This window comes from Chanodichthys erythropterus, chromosome 7 (genome assembly GCF_024489055.1).
Source record: "Chanodichthys erythropterus isolate Z2021 chromosome 7, ASM2448905v1, whole genome shotgun sequence".
NCBI lineage: Eukaryota > Metazoa > Chordata > Actinopteri > Cypriniformes > Xenocyprididae > Chanodichthys > Chanodichthys erythropterus.
Window position 1 is genome coordinate 5,937,049 of NC_090227.1, and position 17,088 is coordinate 5,954,136.

General features: G+C 35.3%; 1 protein-coding gene across 1 annotated transcript; it reads right to left on the reverse strand.

Annotated features, from left to right (window-relative positions):
- Positions 1–849: 849 nt before the first annotated feature.
- On the reverse strand, positions 850–16,143 carry dhx34 (DEAH (Asp-Glu-Ala-His) box polypeptide 34). The gene is made up of 16 exons (XM_067388967.1): positions 15,099–16,143; positions 13,381–13,692; positions 13,036–13,290; positions 12,232–12,334; positions 11,305–11,522; positions 10,979–11,153; positions 10,696–10,889; positions 9,292–9,393; positions 8,920–9,186; positions 7,400–7,573; positions 6,393–6,498; positions 6,198–6,304; positions 5,223–5,504; positions 4,950–5,135; positions 2,987–3,128; positions 850–1,076 (listed from the first exon to the last, which is right to left on the reverse strand). The coding sequence occupies exons 1-16, from the start codon at positions 15,786–15,788 to the stop codon at positions 943–945; spliced, it is 3,447 nt and encodes a 1,148-aa protein (XP_067245068.1). The 5' UTR covers positions 15,789–16,143; the 3' UTR covers positions 850–942.
- Positions 16,144–17,088: the final 945 nt, after the last annotated feature.

Consider the following 17,088-nt stretch of genomic DNA (forward strand, 5'->3'; position numbering starts at 1 on the left):
AGTAACGATGTACCTAAATACTCATTTTCTTTTTCGGGTTGTTTATTTCTGCCAATGTGCATACTTTAATATGTATGTGTCTATTAGTTTGAAAAGTAATCAATGGAAAATATTACCTGTTTATATATTTATTGAGATATTTATTCTAATTCTTTATTTATTTTTGGAGACGGGTTTTTATTTTCTGTGCTGTCTTACTTCTCTGACTTTGTGCCAATTTGCTGCTTTGAGGTGTTACATATCGTGGGTTTGTATCATTAATTAAACCCTAACTCTATATTTTAATGAAAAATTTGCACTCTGAATCGTGTTTACATGTGTCTATGTGCATTAGTACACTAATACTGGGATGGCATAATACAGCATTCACTCATAACCACAATATCAGTGTGGTGTATTAGAGCACAGGACAGCAATAGTGCATCGTGCTCCATTCAAATATCCACTTGGAATAGGACGGATTTCATGAGTAACTCTGCATAAAGAAAACTTAGACCATCAATAGAATATTTTCATGACAATTATTGTTCCCCCGAAACAGTAAATTACTGTTTTTAAACAGTAAATTAAAATTAGTATATATCATATAATACAGTATATACTACCATGATGTGTGTAATTTTATATTATATTGATTGTCATGAAAATATTGTTTAAAAAAATTCTTGAAATAGGAGAAAATTTCTGACAGTTCTGTCTGATATTAATCCAATAATCACTGTGGCCACTATGTGGAGCCAATTTTCACCACGCATATCCTTGATTGTCCACAAGGGGCCGCACCAGTCAGTGTAATGCAATTCCAAGTACACTCAATTAAAAACAAGTAGAAGAATTACATCAGTAGAGTTTTCACATTTATTTACAAATGTAATGGAGAGATTATAAAGACAGAGGAGCTGGATGGATAGAGAAGGTCTGAGCATGTGCCCATGTGTGAGCTCAGGACAGGTGCTGGCGCTTGTGTTTTAGGATCTCAGTCGAGGTGAGAGTTAGGTCTTTATTACAGATATCACAGTGATAGAGCCTGGTCAGGGCAGATGAAGATGATGATGACGCGTTTACACTTTCAAGCTCTGTGAAAACAAAGAAAAAACATTTACAGTGTAGAACTGATTAGTGATATTGCATAAAATATTAAAGTTAATGATGAAAATATTATTGCTAAGACATGTAGACACACACACACACACACACACACACACACACACACACACAGTACAGTCCAAAAGTTTGGAACCATTAAGATTTTTAATGTTTTTAAAAGAAGTTTCGTCTGCTCACCAAGGCTACATTTATTTAATTAAAAATACAGTAAAAAACAGTAATATTGTGAAATATTATTACAATTTAAAATAACTGTGTACTATTTAAATATATTTGACAAAGTAATTTATTCCTGTGATGCAAAGCTGAATTTTCAGCATCATTACTCCAGTCTTTAGTGTCACATGATCCTTCACAAATCATTCTAATATGCTGATTTGCTGCTCAATAAACATTTATGATTATTTTCAATGTTGAAAACAGTTGTGTACTTTTTTTTACACTACCGTTCAAAAGTTTGGGGTCAGTAAGAATTTTTATTTTTATTTTTTTGAAAAGAAATTAAAGAAATGAATACTTTTATTCAGCAAGGATGCATTAAATCAATCAAAAGTGTCAGTAAAGACATTTATAATGTTACAAAAGATTAGATTTCAGATAAACACTGTTCTTTTGAACTTTCTATTCATCAAATAATCCTGAAAAAAAATATTGTACACAAATAGTTTGTACAATTGTACACATTAAATGTTTCTTGAGCAGCAGATCAGCATATTAGAATGATTTCTGAAGGATCATGTGACACTGAAGACTGGAGTAATGATGCTGAAAATTCAGCTTTGATCACAGGAATAAATTACTTTGTGAAATATATTTAAATAGAAAACAGTTATTTTAAATTGTAATAATATTTCACAATATTACTGTTTTTTACTGTATTTTTAATTAAATAAATGTAGCCTTGGTGAGCAGACGAAACTTCTTTTAAAAACATTAAAAATCTTAGTGGTTCCAAACTTTTGGACTGTACTGTATATACATACATATATATATTTAGTATCAGTAATATTTTAATAATATATAATATTTTTAGTTTTTATTTTAAAGTTTTAGTAATTTTGTCATTTTTGTTGTTTTAAATGTGTCTTGTTTTTATTCATTTTAATTTCAGTTTTAGTTATGTAAATAAGTTTAATTATTTTTTACATTTTATTTTATTTCAGATAATGTTTAGTTTATTTCAAGTAATGAAAATATTTCTTATGGTTTGTGGTTAACACAAGATATTTTCACATTTTATTCTACATAAAATACATCAGTAAAACACCCTTGTGATTTTTTTTACTGATCTTGAAAAAGGCGGTGGCTAACAAGTGTCTAAACGTCATCAGCCGAACAGGTAAACTCATCTATTCACTAGTCTGCTTTGACAGCCTCATTGTGTTTAAAATCATCTCTTGCAGACTATTCTAACTCCAACTTAGAGGAAAAATGTTTTTTTGTTTTTTGTTTTTTTAAATAAAGACAAAGAGTTTTCAGAAGCTTAATGGTTGTGATGTTGAAGTCATGTGATCATGGTGTAGTTACAGCTTACGTTTAGCTTTTTATTTCTGCCGATTGTATTTAGGCTTCAAAATTCATAAAAGCTGTTAACTTGTGAAGATTATCATGATGAACAAAAACGTGTAAGATTCATAAACCTTTGTTTGTCACAGAGCTTATTTTCTGGAATAATCCAAAAGCCAATAGAAGAATCCTATTGCATTTTTGTCGAGGGAACCAGAGTGATGCGAGCATCAGAGTTGGCGTACAAAAATCCGTCATGACTGCAGCACTCTTTAGTAAGACATCTAAGTCTTTACAGTGAAAGAATGAACCACAAAAGCTGGTTTATGAGATGAAATGATTCATAAGCAAGATCCTGCTTCCTGCCGCTCACCTTCCTCAGGCTGCTGCTCCTCTGGTGGCCTGCAGGTGACCTCATGTTGCATGCGCTCCAAGGGCGTCAGAGGCATATAAAGGTCACAGTGAGGGCAGCTCCAAAAAGTGCGCAAACATTCACTGTACAGGTCCTTAGAGTCCTACATGACACATTAAAAAACACAGGAAGTGGCGGCGTTAAAGGGCTGCAAGGAAGAAAAGGCTTTTGAACACATTCTTTCCACACTTTCACGAATGTTTCTGCCATGGAATAAAAAAATAAAAAAGGTAAATGCAACTTCTCACAATTTAAGTTTTCTTCTCACAATTGTGAGTATATATCTCACAACTACAAATTAAAAATTTGTAATTGCAAGTTTACATATCTCAATTCTTATTTTTTTTCTCAGAATTCTGAGTTTTTGCATCTTTTCTTGGAATTCTGAGTTAACATCTCACAATTTTGACATTTCTCGGAATTCTGAGTTTCCGTTTCGCAATTTTGGTATTTCTCGGAATTCTGATTTTCCATCTCGCAATTTTGACATTTCTCGGAATTCTGAGTTTCCATCTCACAATTTTGACATTTCTCGGAATTCTGAGTTTCCATCTCGCAATTTTGACATTTCTCGGAATTCTGAGTTTCCATCTCGCAATTTTGACATTTCTCGGAATTCTGAGTTTCCATCTCACAATTTTGACATTTCTTGGAATTCTGAGTTTCCATCTCGCAATTTTGACATTTCTCGGAATTCTGAGTTAACATCTCACAATTTTGACATTTCTCGGAATTCTGAGTTTCCATTTCGCAATTTTGGTATTTCTCGGAATTCTGATTTTCCATCTTGCAAATTTGACATTTCTCGGAATTCTGAGTTTCCATCTCACAATTTTGACATTTCTCGGAATTCTGAGTTTCCATCTCACAATTTTGACATTTCTTGGAATTCTGAGTTTCCATCTCGCAATTTTGACATTTCTCGGAATTCTGAGTTTCCATCTCACAATTTGGACATTTCTTGAAATTCTGAGTTAACATCTCACAATTTTGACATTTCTTGGAATTCTGAGTTTCCATCTCGCAATTTTGACATTTCTCGGAATTCTGAGTTTCCATCTAACAATTTTGACATTTCTCGGAATTCTGAGTTTCCATTTCACAATTTTGGTATTTCTCGGAATTCTGATTTTCCATCTCGCAATTTTGACATTTCTCGGAATTCTGAGTTTCCATCTCACAATTTGGACATTTCTTGAAATTCTGAGTTAACATCTCACAATTTTGACATTTCTCGGAATTCTGAGTTTCCATCTCGCAATTTTGACATTTCTCGGAATTCTGAGTTAACATCTCACAATTTTGACATTTCTCGGAATTCTGAGTTTCCATCTAACAATTTTGACATTTCTCGGAATTCTGAGTTTCCATCTAACAATTTTGACATTTCTCGGAATTCTGAGCTTCCATCTCGCAATTTTGGTATTTCTCGGAATTCTGAGTTTCCATTTCGCAATTTTGGTATTTCTCGGAATTCTGATTTTCCATCTCGCAATTTTGACATTTCTTGGAATTCTGAGTTCCATCTCACAATTTTGAATTCTGACATTTCTCGGAATTCTGAGTTTACATCTCACAATTTTGACATTTCTCGGAATTCTAAGTTTACATCTCACGATTCGGACTTTTCTCAGAATTCTGAGTTTACATCTTTTCTCGGAATTCTAAGTTTACATCTCACTTTTTTTTGTTTCTGCCATGGATTAAAAAAATAAAAAAGATAATTGCAAGTTTTATAGTTTATATCTTTTATATTTTATCTCTCACAATTCTGAGTTTATTTCGTAGTTCTTTATTTCTCAGACTTGCGTGAAAAAAGTCAGAATTGTGAGATATAAACTCACAATTCATTTCGAGGAAAGATATCATGAGATAAAGTCAAAACTACCTTTTTTAATAAACTTCCATCGGAAAGAGCACTTACACAGAGACAGTTGTAAGTGAAGTAGCTGCACACACGCAGGCCTCCTTTAATGGGATCTGGCTCCGCCTTCATGCCAGGGAACAGAGAGCTGAGAACTGAAGCGGAAGACAGATCCGGATCCTGCTGGGGTCCGATGTACAGGTTCTGAGACTGCAGCCCTGTCAGACGCCTCAGACTGTAACTAACCTATGAGAGAAATTCATTATCATGTGACTCCATGTGTGTTTGACCCAGATTAATAACACAGATCTAATATTATGTTTGCCTCTTTACCTCAGTATACAGCAGAAACCGCACAAGTCCCTCACAGAGCTTTTCCAGTTCTCTACGGGAAACTTTGGGCCCACTCAGCCCGAGTCCAGCGGAGCTACCCGGGCCGCCCTGTCCGAGCTGAGCCTGAAGCAGCCTCTCCCATTCACCCCGCAGAGTGAGGGCAGAGGAGATTACCTTCAGGGCCGTGTCTCCGTCAGTCAAGCCCAGCTCCAGCCAGCCGTCCACCACCACCCGCGAGCAGTCCGCATTAGTGTCCACAGAGTTGGCCACCAGCAGCAGGGCCTACAGGAGAGAGGTCAACGACAAAGAGTGTCCAAAAACTAATTTAATATAATAATATCATTCATTATTAATTCATAAATATCATTCATTTTGAGGGGAGTTACACCACTTGACACTGTACAAACTTTACTAACCTTGCCTTGTCATAAAAAGATCAAATTATCTGATATTTTAATGGACATATTGACTTTGGCACACAGTCATGAGGGTCTGCAGGGGTCCTCTTTATGATATATTTTTCTTATTTGCATAATTACTTTAGTGAATCAGGTGTTAAAAAATGCATGTAACTTGTGATTTCAGTGCATTTCTTGGTTCAAACCGCAAATAAGTAAAATATAGAATTCTATGCAACATTATTTTGCAATGTGGAAGTGAGCTACATATTTTCTGTGAATTAAATTATTTTATTTTCTGTGATTAATTAGCTATAGTTAAATAACTAGGAGAATAACAAAGTGCAGTAAATGGTAAAACTATTTGTGCTGCAAACCAGTTCGTTTATGATAATAATTTAATACAGTAATACAACAACAAATTCTAGTTTGCGATATCAAGCAGTATAACTGACTCTTTTAGTACAGGTAAAATAAGTGGAAGCGGATGAGACCGGAAGCATGTTCAAGTTACGAATGATGTTATGTTAAAATTAAGGTAGAAATAATGGTTGCTTTTCTCTCAGCGTTCACTGACCTGTAGGGCTGGGATCCGCACACAGTTTGAGACATAAGGCTTGTTTGTTTCTAGCAGAGTAACGAAAGCCAGTAACTGATGCCTATTGCTCTGCCCTTTATCAGCACCTACAGAGAGAGAATGTAAGAGTGCAACAGTGAGAAAGAGGAAAGTGTCGGTCATGATACCTGCTTTTTTGCAAAAAGGAGTGCGTACCAAACTCGCTGGACTCGTGCTCGGGGACATGCAGAACCTCAGGGTCACTGGCAAACACGCTGGTTGGGTGGATCACAACACCTTGTTTGTTACGTGTGTGGAACACCTAACACACACACACACACACACACACACACACACAAAAACATTAACTGTACAAAGTTGGCTGATATTACTGTGCATATTAACATGCCACTATTATGCTCTTTTAAAGACTCTTAATTTTGTTTTGGAGGTCTCCAACAATAGATTTACATTCATCCAAGCTCAAAAACACTTTTCTTATAATAATAATAATAATCTGCATCTGAAACGGTTCAATAAAGGATTCAGTCTCTCTAAGAGCCTACTCTGCTCTGAATGGTTCTTTTCCACCTGTTTTTGTCTGATCCTGCTGACCCAGTGAGCATTTTGCTGTCCATTGGTCATGCTTTAACTTAGCAATTTCTAGCATTGCATTAGTATTGCATCCTTCTCAAGAGCATTTAATAATTTAAATCTCTTTTTTGGCTCATTTTGCCTGTAAAAGAAAACCTGCCTAATAATTATGCACACCTGAATATAAGGCGTTTTTCATTTCCAGCCTTCATGAACAATTATATATCACTTATAAATGATTAAATACAAAATTAATAGTTGTTATTAGGATTGATGTGGTTTGGAATTGGTAATATGTGCTTGGAAAAATAATATGATCAAAAAAATCAACTTGCCTAATAATTCTGCACATGGTGTACAGTGTTTGAGGGCGGGTCAAAGTAGACATTGTTTGCTGGCAGTCAATGAAGACCCTAGGCTGACATTATGCAAGTCTGTTACACATCTATATAGGTTTGAGCAGGAAGTCAGACTGGAATTACTGAAGACTTGTTTCAGGCAGTCAATAACTCTTTGTAACTTTGTAGTCCTTCTACATTCACAAACAGCTATATTATACACTACATAAAAGGTAATATCCAAAAAAAAGAAAGCATAATAGGGGCACTTAATGTGTATGTAGCCGTTACCTGCTCAGAGTCTTTGCGGTTTGCGTTGTGCTCATCTGGCATGGCGAGCTGTGGGTATAGCCCCCGGCACAGCACCAGTTTGAGCAGAGACTGCTGCCGCGACGACAGATCTGCACTGGCATAAGCAGCTTCCTGTAGCTCATTAACATTGTGACGCAACTTGAACTTGACTTCCTATAAGAGCCAGACAACAAATAAGGATACAGAGAAAGCGTACAGTATGAGTGAATCTCACAAAGCCTCATATTTCACCTCAAAATCTGAAGATAAAAATAACAAGAATAAAATGAAGCCAATTTTTAATTCCAAGATTAAGCCTTGTGACAATTGTTATTAAACACATTTCTCCAATTTTGTCATTACTGTAATGTGAAGCAGTGTCATTTTAGTGTAATTCATTGATATATTATTGTAGTTTTTATTAGTATTTTGAATTTGTTTTTTGTTTTTTCATGTTAATTTTAGTTAAAGTTTTAGTAATTTTGTAGTGTGCTTCTGTCATATTTAATAATGTTTTTTAAAATGTCTATACAGTTCTTTAATAATTTCAGCTTTAGTTTTAGCTATTTTAGTACATAAAGTTAAACTAAGTTAAAATGAGAAATGTTGCCTTGGCAACTAGCTGAAATAAAATATGTTTCTTTTATTTCAGTAAACATTTATTTTATTTCAAGAGTTTTTTTTTATTATTTTTATTTTCAGTTTTAGTTGTTTAGTTCAGTTTTACCCTGATGTGAAAAAAATCAAATCTTATTACAGTAGTGAAAAATAATTATACATTATTTACTTACCGTTCAATGGGGTCATCAAAGCTTCATTTATTTGATTTTAAATTAAAAATTATATTTTTATATATATATATATATATATATATATATATATATATATATATATATATATATATATATATATATATATATATATATATATATATATATATATATATATATATATATATATATATATATATATATATATATATAGCAAAACTTTAGCAAAACATGGTATGGTCAAAGTGTCTGAATAATTTTTGGTCCCAAATTTTTATAATTTTTTTCTGGTAGTCCACTGTATGAAGAATTTTTTTGTATAATATGTCAGTTTACTTTATTTTGCTATCCTCACTTACATAAATTAACTATAGTTTCCTGCACCCACTAGTAAACACATATACATATACACATATACACATATATATATATTATATATATATATATATATATATATATATATATATATACACTGTATATGACAGACAGACAGACAGATAGACATAGATTAGAGGATTATTTGATGAATAGGAAGTTCACAAAGGACAGCATTTCTTTGAAATAGAAATCTTTTGTAACATTATAAATGTCTTTACCGTCACTTTTATGTAATTTAATGTGTCCTTTCTTTAAAAAAAAAAAAAAAAACCCAACGGTAGTGTACATTACATTAAGAATGGAAGAACTGTGGAATATAGATTAGAGTTCTTCTTTCCCAACATGCTTTAAAATCAGAATCATCTGAGGCACCTGAATGTCCACATTCTGTTCAGCTCCATCTTTTCTCTTCTTGCTTGAGCTCGCTCCCTCCCCATCAGATCCAGAGGAAGCGTCTCCCTCCAGCCCTTCCTCCAGGCGGAGAACTTTCCTCTTGGTGTTCTCCTGGAGCTCATGGTCCCTTTTCAGCTGGTGGAGCTTCTGTCTCTCTGTAAGTCTCTCTCTGCGCCGGACTCGGTCCTGCGGTTCCGTCCTGCGGCCCGTATCATCCTCCAGCAGACCATGAGACCGCAGCAGCTCCTGTAAGGAACCGGATGACACAATTAAGAATGATCACGTGGGCAAACGCAGCTGCGGCTGTTAGAAAATCATGGAGGAATCCATAGATATCAAGCTGCTGCTGACTTTGAACTGTCGTCTGAGGTTGACCACCTCGTAAAGCCTCTGTTCCTCCAGTCCTCTCCTTCTGCACCACTTTCTGGAGCCACTTCCTCTGTCTGCTTTCACCTGTTGATTTTGGATATATATTAGCCAATATTACTCATTTCTTTCTCAAACTTACTCATTTCAAAAATTAAGATCCATTTTTTTTACACTGTACATGATAGTTGTGGTGCCTAAGTTCAATTTAAAATAACTGATTTTTGTTTTTTTAATTTGTATCTTATTTAGACAGTGTATAATTTCAGTATTGCCCATTTAGAGATTATTGATCATATAACAGAAAAAATTATCTGCTTATCAAACATCATTCACAATAATGAATGCTGTATAAGAAGCTTTGGTATATAATGCATTATTAAAGTAAGGAACAACAGGACTAAAGTGTAGAACCACATTTTCGCAATGAAATTAAAAAATAAAGTCATTATGACTTTTTATATCTCAGTTCGTACTTTATTTCTTGTAATTCCAATTTTATATCTTGCAATTTCAAGTAAACATTTTGCAGCTATGACTTTGATTCTCAGAACTGCAAGTTTATAACACACAACTGCTTTATTTTCTGCAATTCTGAGTTAATATCTCGCAATTTCAAAGAATTGTGAGTTTATATCTCACAATTCAGACTTTCTTTCTCAGAATTGAGAGTTTATAACATTCTGACTTCAATTCTCGCAATTCTGAGATAATATCGCACAATTTTTGAGTTGTCGTAACTATTGCTATTTTTCTCAGAATTGAGTTTATAACACATTCAGACTTTATTTTTCGCAAATCTGAGTTAACTCGCTATTTTTGAGTTAACATCTCGCAACTCTATCTTTCTCAGAATTGAGAGTTTATAACATAATTCTGACTTTGTTTCTTTCAATTTTAGGTTAACATCTCACAACTTTGACATTTTGAGTTTATATCTTGCAATTTGGACTTTTTTCACAAATCACACAACTCTGGCTTTATCTCTCGCAATTCTGAGAACGTAATCCGCAATTCTGAGTTAACATGTCGCAACTCGCTTTTCTCTTTGAAATCTGAGTTCATATCTCTTTTAAGCAGCGTATTATGTCATGGACTGTCTGTATCATGAAATTCCTTCAGGAAATCTTTAGGTACATTCCATTTCGTATTAATATTAATGCACAAAATTAAATATTTCATTCACAAAATACATTCTGAAATAGTGTTCCTTCTCTAAATATACTTCATTTTTATTGAATATAGATTGAACAATATAATTATTGTACAAATAAATGGTAAAGGAGTTTTTTTACATATATAAAAATCATGTCAGGTTCAGTCTTGTAATGCTTATGCAGGTTTTCAACACTGATACACAATTAAACAGGCAAAAAGGCCAAGACTGACCTGCACCCAGGCATTAAAGGTGTTCATCAGTGTAAAGGGGTCACCCTGGTTGCTGTTGAGGGGCTGGCGAGCAGTGGAGCAGTCAGGGTTGTGCTGAGCACTGCGCAGAAACGGAGATTGGACACTCAGCGCAGCGGCAACCGTCAGCACCGGCTCCACCAGTTTGAAGACGGAACCCAAAACCAACATTTTCCCTGCAAACACAAGTAGGAGCATTTATAATGCCAATAATACCTTCGCAAGCTCAACTAACTACACAAAACAGCAGTTAAGGGTTCTTTACCAATGACTACATCCACAGGCAGTTGAGCCAGCAGCCTGCCAATCGAGGTGAGCTCCCCGTGTTCATCTAGCGCCCCCTGTTCTCTCAGATATGTCACTGCGGTCTGAATACTGGAGGCAGGAGGAGGGTCTATGAAGGAAAAAGTGCGAGGGTCACCCAGACCCATGCTCATCATCTGCACAAACACATTTACAATATGCTTTAGTCCAGCGTCTCACTGAATTATTAGGATTATCTGAGAACAATACTCCCCTTGACAAAAATGATGAGGTTACTTTAAATTTTTTTTTTTTTTTAAAAACATTGTTTTCATGATGTGAAAGCACCTGTAGGATAAGTGAGTCCAACGCCACCCTGTGGATCTCAGGAACAGGATATGAGGCAAAGGCGTCGTAATCAGATTCAGAGTAGAGTCGGTAACAGACTCCCGGCCCTGTTCTGCCTGCGCGGCCTTTCCTCTGTTCAGAGCTGGCCCTGCTGATCCAGAACTCCTGCAGTCTCTGCATCTTAGCCTTTGGGTCAAAACTCATTTCTTTCACTTTTCCTGTTATAACGCATCAAAGAGAGAAAAAAGACATTTTTGGAAAGGACAATGATATAAAAATTGGTGGCAGCATCTCATAAAATTTTATTGATTTAATTTAATTTTTAAATAAAATACTTTTTGTCCTAAAACTCTAAAATCAAACAAATTAAAACTTGTAAATTATTAAATATTTTAAAAACAGAGAAAATAGGGTCTCCTGAAATGTTTTTCATTTCATTTAAATTTTAAATAAAATGTTTAGTACTAAAACTCTAAAATCATGAAACTTGTAAATTATTAAATATTTTAAAAACAGAAAAAATAGGGTCCCATAAAATTGTATTGATTTAATTTAAATTTGTTTGTCCTAAAACTCTAAAATCATAAAATAAATGAAACTTGTAAATTATTAAATATTTAGTCCCATAAAATTGTATTGATTTAATTTAAATTTTAAATAAATGTTTTTTCCTAAAACTCTAAAATCATAAGATGAATGAAACTTGAAAATGGCTAAATATTTTAAAAACAGAGAAAATAGGGTTTTATAAAATTATTTTGATTTAAAAACATAAAAATTAAATGTTTTTTCATGTAATTTATATTTTAAATAAAATACTTTGTCCTAAAACTCTAATATCATAAAATAAATGAAACTTCAAAATGAATAAATATTTCAAAAACAGAGAAAACAGGAAAACATTAGTACAGCTTCTGAATGAATTACCTGAATCAACGACAAAGCGAACTCCATCTATAGTGACCGAGGTCTCAGCAATATTGGTAGAAATGATACATTTTCTCACCCCTGGTGGTGCAATGTCAAATACCTGGAGGTCAAAGTTCACACATCGAGAAATTACTTCAAGCTAATACACTGACTTATTTTTTTTATATACACTTCCGTTAAAAAGTTTGGGACATGTTTATAAAGAAGTCTCTTATGCTCACCAAGGCTGCATTTATTTGAGGAAAAATACAGAAAAAAAGCATTAATATTATTACAATTTAAAATAATTGTTTTGTATATAATATATTTTAAAATGTAATTTATTCCTGTGATCAAATCTGAATTTTCAGCATCATTACTCCAGTCTTGATGATCACATGATCCTTCAGAAATCATTCTACTATGCTGATTTGCTGCTCAAGAAACATTATTATCAATGTTGAAAATCAGTTGTGCTGCTTCATATTTTTGTGAAAACCATGCTACATTTATTTTATTTTCAGCATACTTTAATAAATAGAAAGTTCAAAAGAAAATCATTTATTTAAAACTGATTTTTTTACGTAACATTATAAATGTTTTGATCAATTTAATGGGTCCATGCTGAATAAAACTATTAATTTATACTGACCCCAAACTTTTGAATGGTAGTGTATAACCACATAAATAGGCAAGTCATTTTGCCACTAATAAAAAAAGGAGAAAAAGCAGTCACTGATTTATAGCTTATAATAAAAACATCCAACGCATAAAGATCATGATGAATGACTGAGTGTTCGGTCTGCTCTCGTGCACACGTACCTTATCCTGCTGAGCCAGTGAGAGCGTGCTGTGCAGAGGGAGGACGATCCAACGCTGCGTGTGTGTGGCGTACGCCTGGCAGGCCTCCTGGATGGTGGAAATCTCGGCCACTCCGCTGAGGAACAGCAGCAGGTCGCCTCTCTCCTCCGGTGGGTACCGCTGGTCAATTCCCTGCAGCACACGCAGGTACGGCCGCGGGTCCAGTTTCTCAGAGCGGGACGCCTGCTCTTCTGGAGGAATGGGCTGGTAGATCACCTACAGCACACGAGAAACTTACACTGTAATCACTTTACAAAAACACGTATTAAAACACTATTTTAAGAGTAAGGAGTGCTGAGAGCTCACCTGAATGGGGAAGAGTCTGCCTGGCACCTGCAGAACTGGTGCGTCGTTGAAGTAGCTGGAGAAGAGTTTGATGTTGATGGTGGCCGACATGAGGACCAGCCGCAGGTCTGTGCGCAGGGGCAGAAGGGAACGCAGCACTCCCAGCAGGAAATCACAGTGCAGGTGTCTCTCGTGCACCTCGTCCACGATCAACACCTGGTACTGGCCCAGGGAAGCGTCCTGCTGGATCTGCCGGAGCAGGAGACCTTCGGTCATGAACAGGAGTTTGGTAGCTGTGGTGCGGCTGGTCTCAAAGCGGATCTGGTACCCAACCTGAAGAGGGACCATACAAGACAAAAAAATGTTTTCCAACCCATTTTCAAGAGTTTTTTCTGCTGTGATTCTTTAACTCACGCTGTTCGCATTTTGTATCAATTTTCTTGCTTCTTGTGATGCATTATGAGGCATTCTTAGGTTTTGAAAGTTATATATACAGCTCTGGAAAAAATTAAGAGACCACTTAACATTGATTTCTGAACTTGGAGTGGTCTCTTAATTTTTTCCAGAGCTGTATGTATGTATATATTACAATAGTACTATATACTGTATATATATATATATATATATATATATATATATATATAGTGTGCACAGCATAAATGAGTACACCCCCTCTGAACAAATATGTAATGCACTTTCTTTATGATCACTAATACAATTCATGGAAAGATGACGAAACTAAAATGTATTAAACATATACATAATAAAAACTGAGAAATGTATGTCATTAATAGCCATAAAATAAGTAAATTAGCCAATTTGGTTTAAATTAAGGAATGCAGAAATGAGTGCACCCTAGATTTGATTCAACAAATGTATAATATTCTAGTACTTCGTATGCCCTCCATAATTTTGAATATACTGCTCGGACCCTTCTTGGCATGGAGTGTACAAGTTCATGACAAATTGTCACATCTGTCCTATTTAACTCCTGGAGTGTTGCTCAACTAAATGAAAGCTTAAAATGAAGGCCAGATTATTTCAGGGGCCTTGTCACAAGTCCATTGTTTTTTAATTTCTGTGTTACTTTTGCTATATTTTCACACTTAATACAATGATTTGGTAATCCTCTTGTACCACTGTCCTTTTTTGTGCTAAGAAACGATGACAGTTCTCTCCCAAGTGGTTCCACTGTTGTCAGCATTAAGTCTGAGAATGATTTAGTGGGCTATATAACACTTTTAATCGTCAAGAAATTACTTCTCTTTAAATGTTTTGATTCAACATACTTACCTGTTGATCAAACATTGCCTTAAACTTACACCAGGACATTTTTATTTTGTTTTATTTAGTAACTTTTAAGAGGGTGCACTCATTTTTGCTACACAACATTTTATCACTTTGATAAGAAAATCTTATTTTCCTGAATAATTTTGACATGCTTCTTTGGTAATTGATTAAGCAGACTTGCTGGAACATTATATCTCTAAAGAACCCTAACATGTCTTCTAAGTAATTAAGAACCTTTAAAAAAATGCATTAATTTGGATTACAGTTATGCACATTTTCATCCCTTACTCTCATTTCCGTAATGCCAAAAGAAACTATCATTTATTTTATTATAGTTATTATTATTTTCTTCTACAGTTTTTACGACTGAAATGATAACATTTCTCTGTTAAAATTTCTAAAAATTGTTTATTTGTTGTGAAAATATATGTTGTGAAACCTCTTTGTACCTTGGAGCCGTACAGGTTGAGGCTCTCGAAGCTGACTCTCTTGGCCAGGGAGATGCAGGCGATGCGGCGCGGTTGAGTACAGGCGATGTGGTCGAACCCTGAAGCCATCAGATACTGGGGAACCTGTGTGGACTTCCCGCACCCCGTGTCTCCAGCCACCACCACCACAGGATGAGTCCTCACCATCTCCACTATCCTGTCTCGGTACTGGAAGATGGGGAGGCTCTTCTGCTCCCTCCTTAACTTGGAAAGCTTGCTGAAGCTCTGCTTCTGGTTGAAATCGAGGAAATGGAGAAGGGCAAGACGGCAGTCTGTGATCTCCTGCCTGCCGGGACCCGAGGTCTCCCTGCGCCTCTTGTGCTCAGATCCTCCCAGGCGCTCCTCTATGTCTTTGGAGCACACGGAGATGTTTATCCTGTATCTGGCATCGTAGTCCTTTGGAAGCCCCAGATCCACAGATCCAGACTTCTTCTTGGATTTTCCCTCATGTGATTCCTGCCTGCTGGATTTGGGTGCTGACATCTCCTTCTTGGTTTTGAATCTCTGGAAGCGCTCGAAGAAGGTCCAGAACTCCTTGTGTTCAGTACTGCCCGTCTGGATGTAGTCATGCCGGCGGAAAAACACCTCGTCCAGCTGGGCTCGACACTGAGAACTGTCCCAGTCCCAGCTCTGTCTCTTCTCATGGGACATTTTAATGTTAGTGTAACTTAACCTCCACTTTTCAGCAGGCTTTTCAACTATTCAAATACTCATATATTATTCTATTAATTTGACATAATCATTGATCATTTTTGTCGTGTTTTCCCCCCTCAGATATTGTGAAGCACCCATTTTAGTTTCCTTTTTGAACGCCTCTGAAAAACGCAGCAACATCGGAGCGATAACTTGAAGGGACCGTTTCTGGGTCCGCCTGTGTTTACAGTCCGGATACTGCGAAGTGCTAGTACATAGTTCCCACACAGCATGTGTGTTGAATAATGCAGTGTGTCGTAATCTAAAACTATTTTAAAACACTTTTTTATACTTATATAATTATAAATTCAGTTTTATGATCTCATAGTATTTGAAAGATCACACCGCATGAGCGTTAAAATAAACTGGGGGAAAACATAAAGGTCATGAAATTAAGAAATGGTGCAGTTGCAGTTTCTGCATTTAAAGTATGTAGGCCTATATATAAAAGCCCGCGTGTGTGTATGTATGACAAATTTTTCCATTCATGGGTAGTTTAGTAGTTTGCTGTTAAAGGGATAGTTCACCCAAAATGAAAATTCTGTCATAATTTACTCACCCTGTTGTTGTTCATCTTCGAAATACAAATTAAGATATTTTAAATGAAATCAGATTTCTGTCCCTCCTTTAACAGCTACGCAACACTGATCACTTTGACGCTTTAAAAAGTTCATAAAGAGATCGTAAAACTAATCCATATGAATTGAGCGGTTTAGTCCAAATTTTCCGAAGAGACTCAATCACTTTATATGATGATTGAATTTAGGCTTTAATTCACATATAAACATTCATTAACACACAAATCATATGGTAAACGGAAGCTCAAGCATGTTTGCTTGATGTCCGAGGACCAATGAGGTTTGATCTCACGTGTCATGCAGGTTCGGTTGAGCTTCGGTTTATGTTTGCTGATAAATGTTTATATGTGAATAAAAGCTTAAATCCAATCGGTTCATCATAAAGTGATCAAGTCTGTTAGGAAATTTTAACTAAACTGTTCAATTCATATGGATTAGTTTTATGATCTCTTTATGAACTTTGTGAAGCATCAAAGTGGTAGTTGCGTAGACTGTCAATGGAGGGACAGAAATCTCTCAGAATTCATCAAAAATAGCTTCATTACGGGTTTGGAACCACATGAGTGTGAGTAAAAGATGACAATTTAAATTTTTGGGTGAACTAACCTTTTAAACATTTTTTTTTAAATAATACACACTGTATATGATCTATGGACAACATAGATTTTCTTCATTTAAAA

Bases quoted from the DNA above. Each gene is read 5' to 3' on its own strand.
- dhx34 (XM_067388967.1), bottom strand. From the start codon at position 15,788: ATGTCCCATGAGAAGAGACAGAGCTGGGACTGGGACAGTTCTCAGTGT. The intron at 13,291-13,380 runs GTGAGCTCTCAG...CGTGTGCTGTAG, and splicing joins GCAGACTCTTCCCCATTCAG to GTGATCTACCAGCCCATTCC. The intron at 6,499-7,399 runs GTAACGGCTACA...TGTGTGTGTTAG, and splicing joins ACCGCAAAGACTCTGAGCAG to GTGTTCCACACACGTAACAA.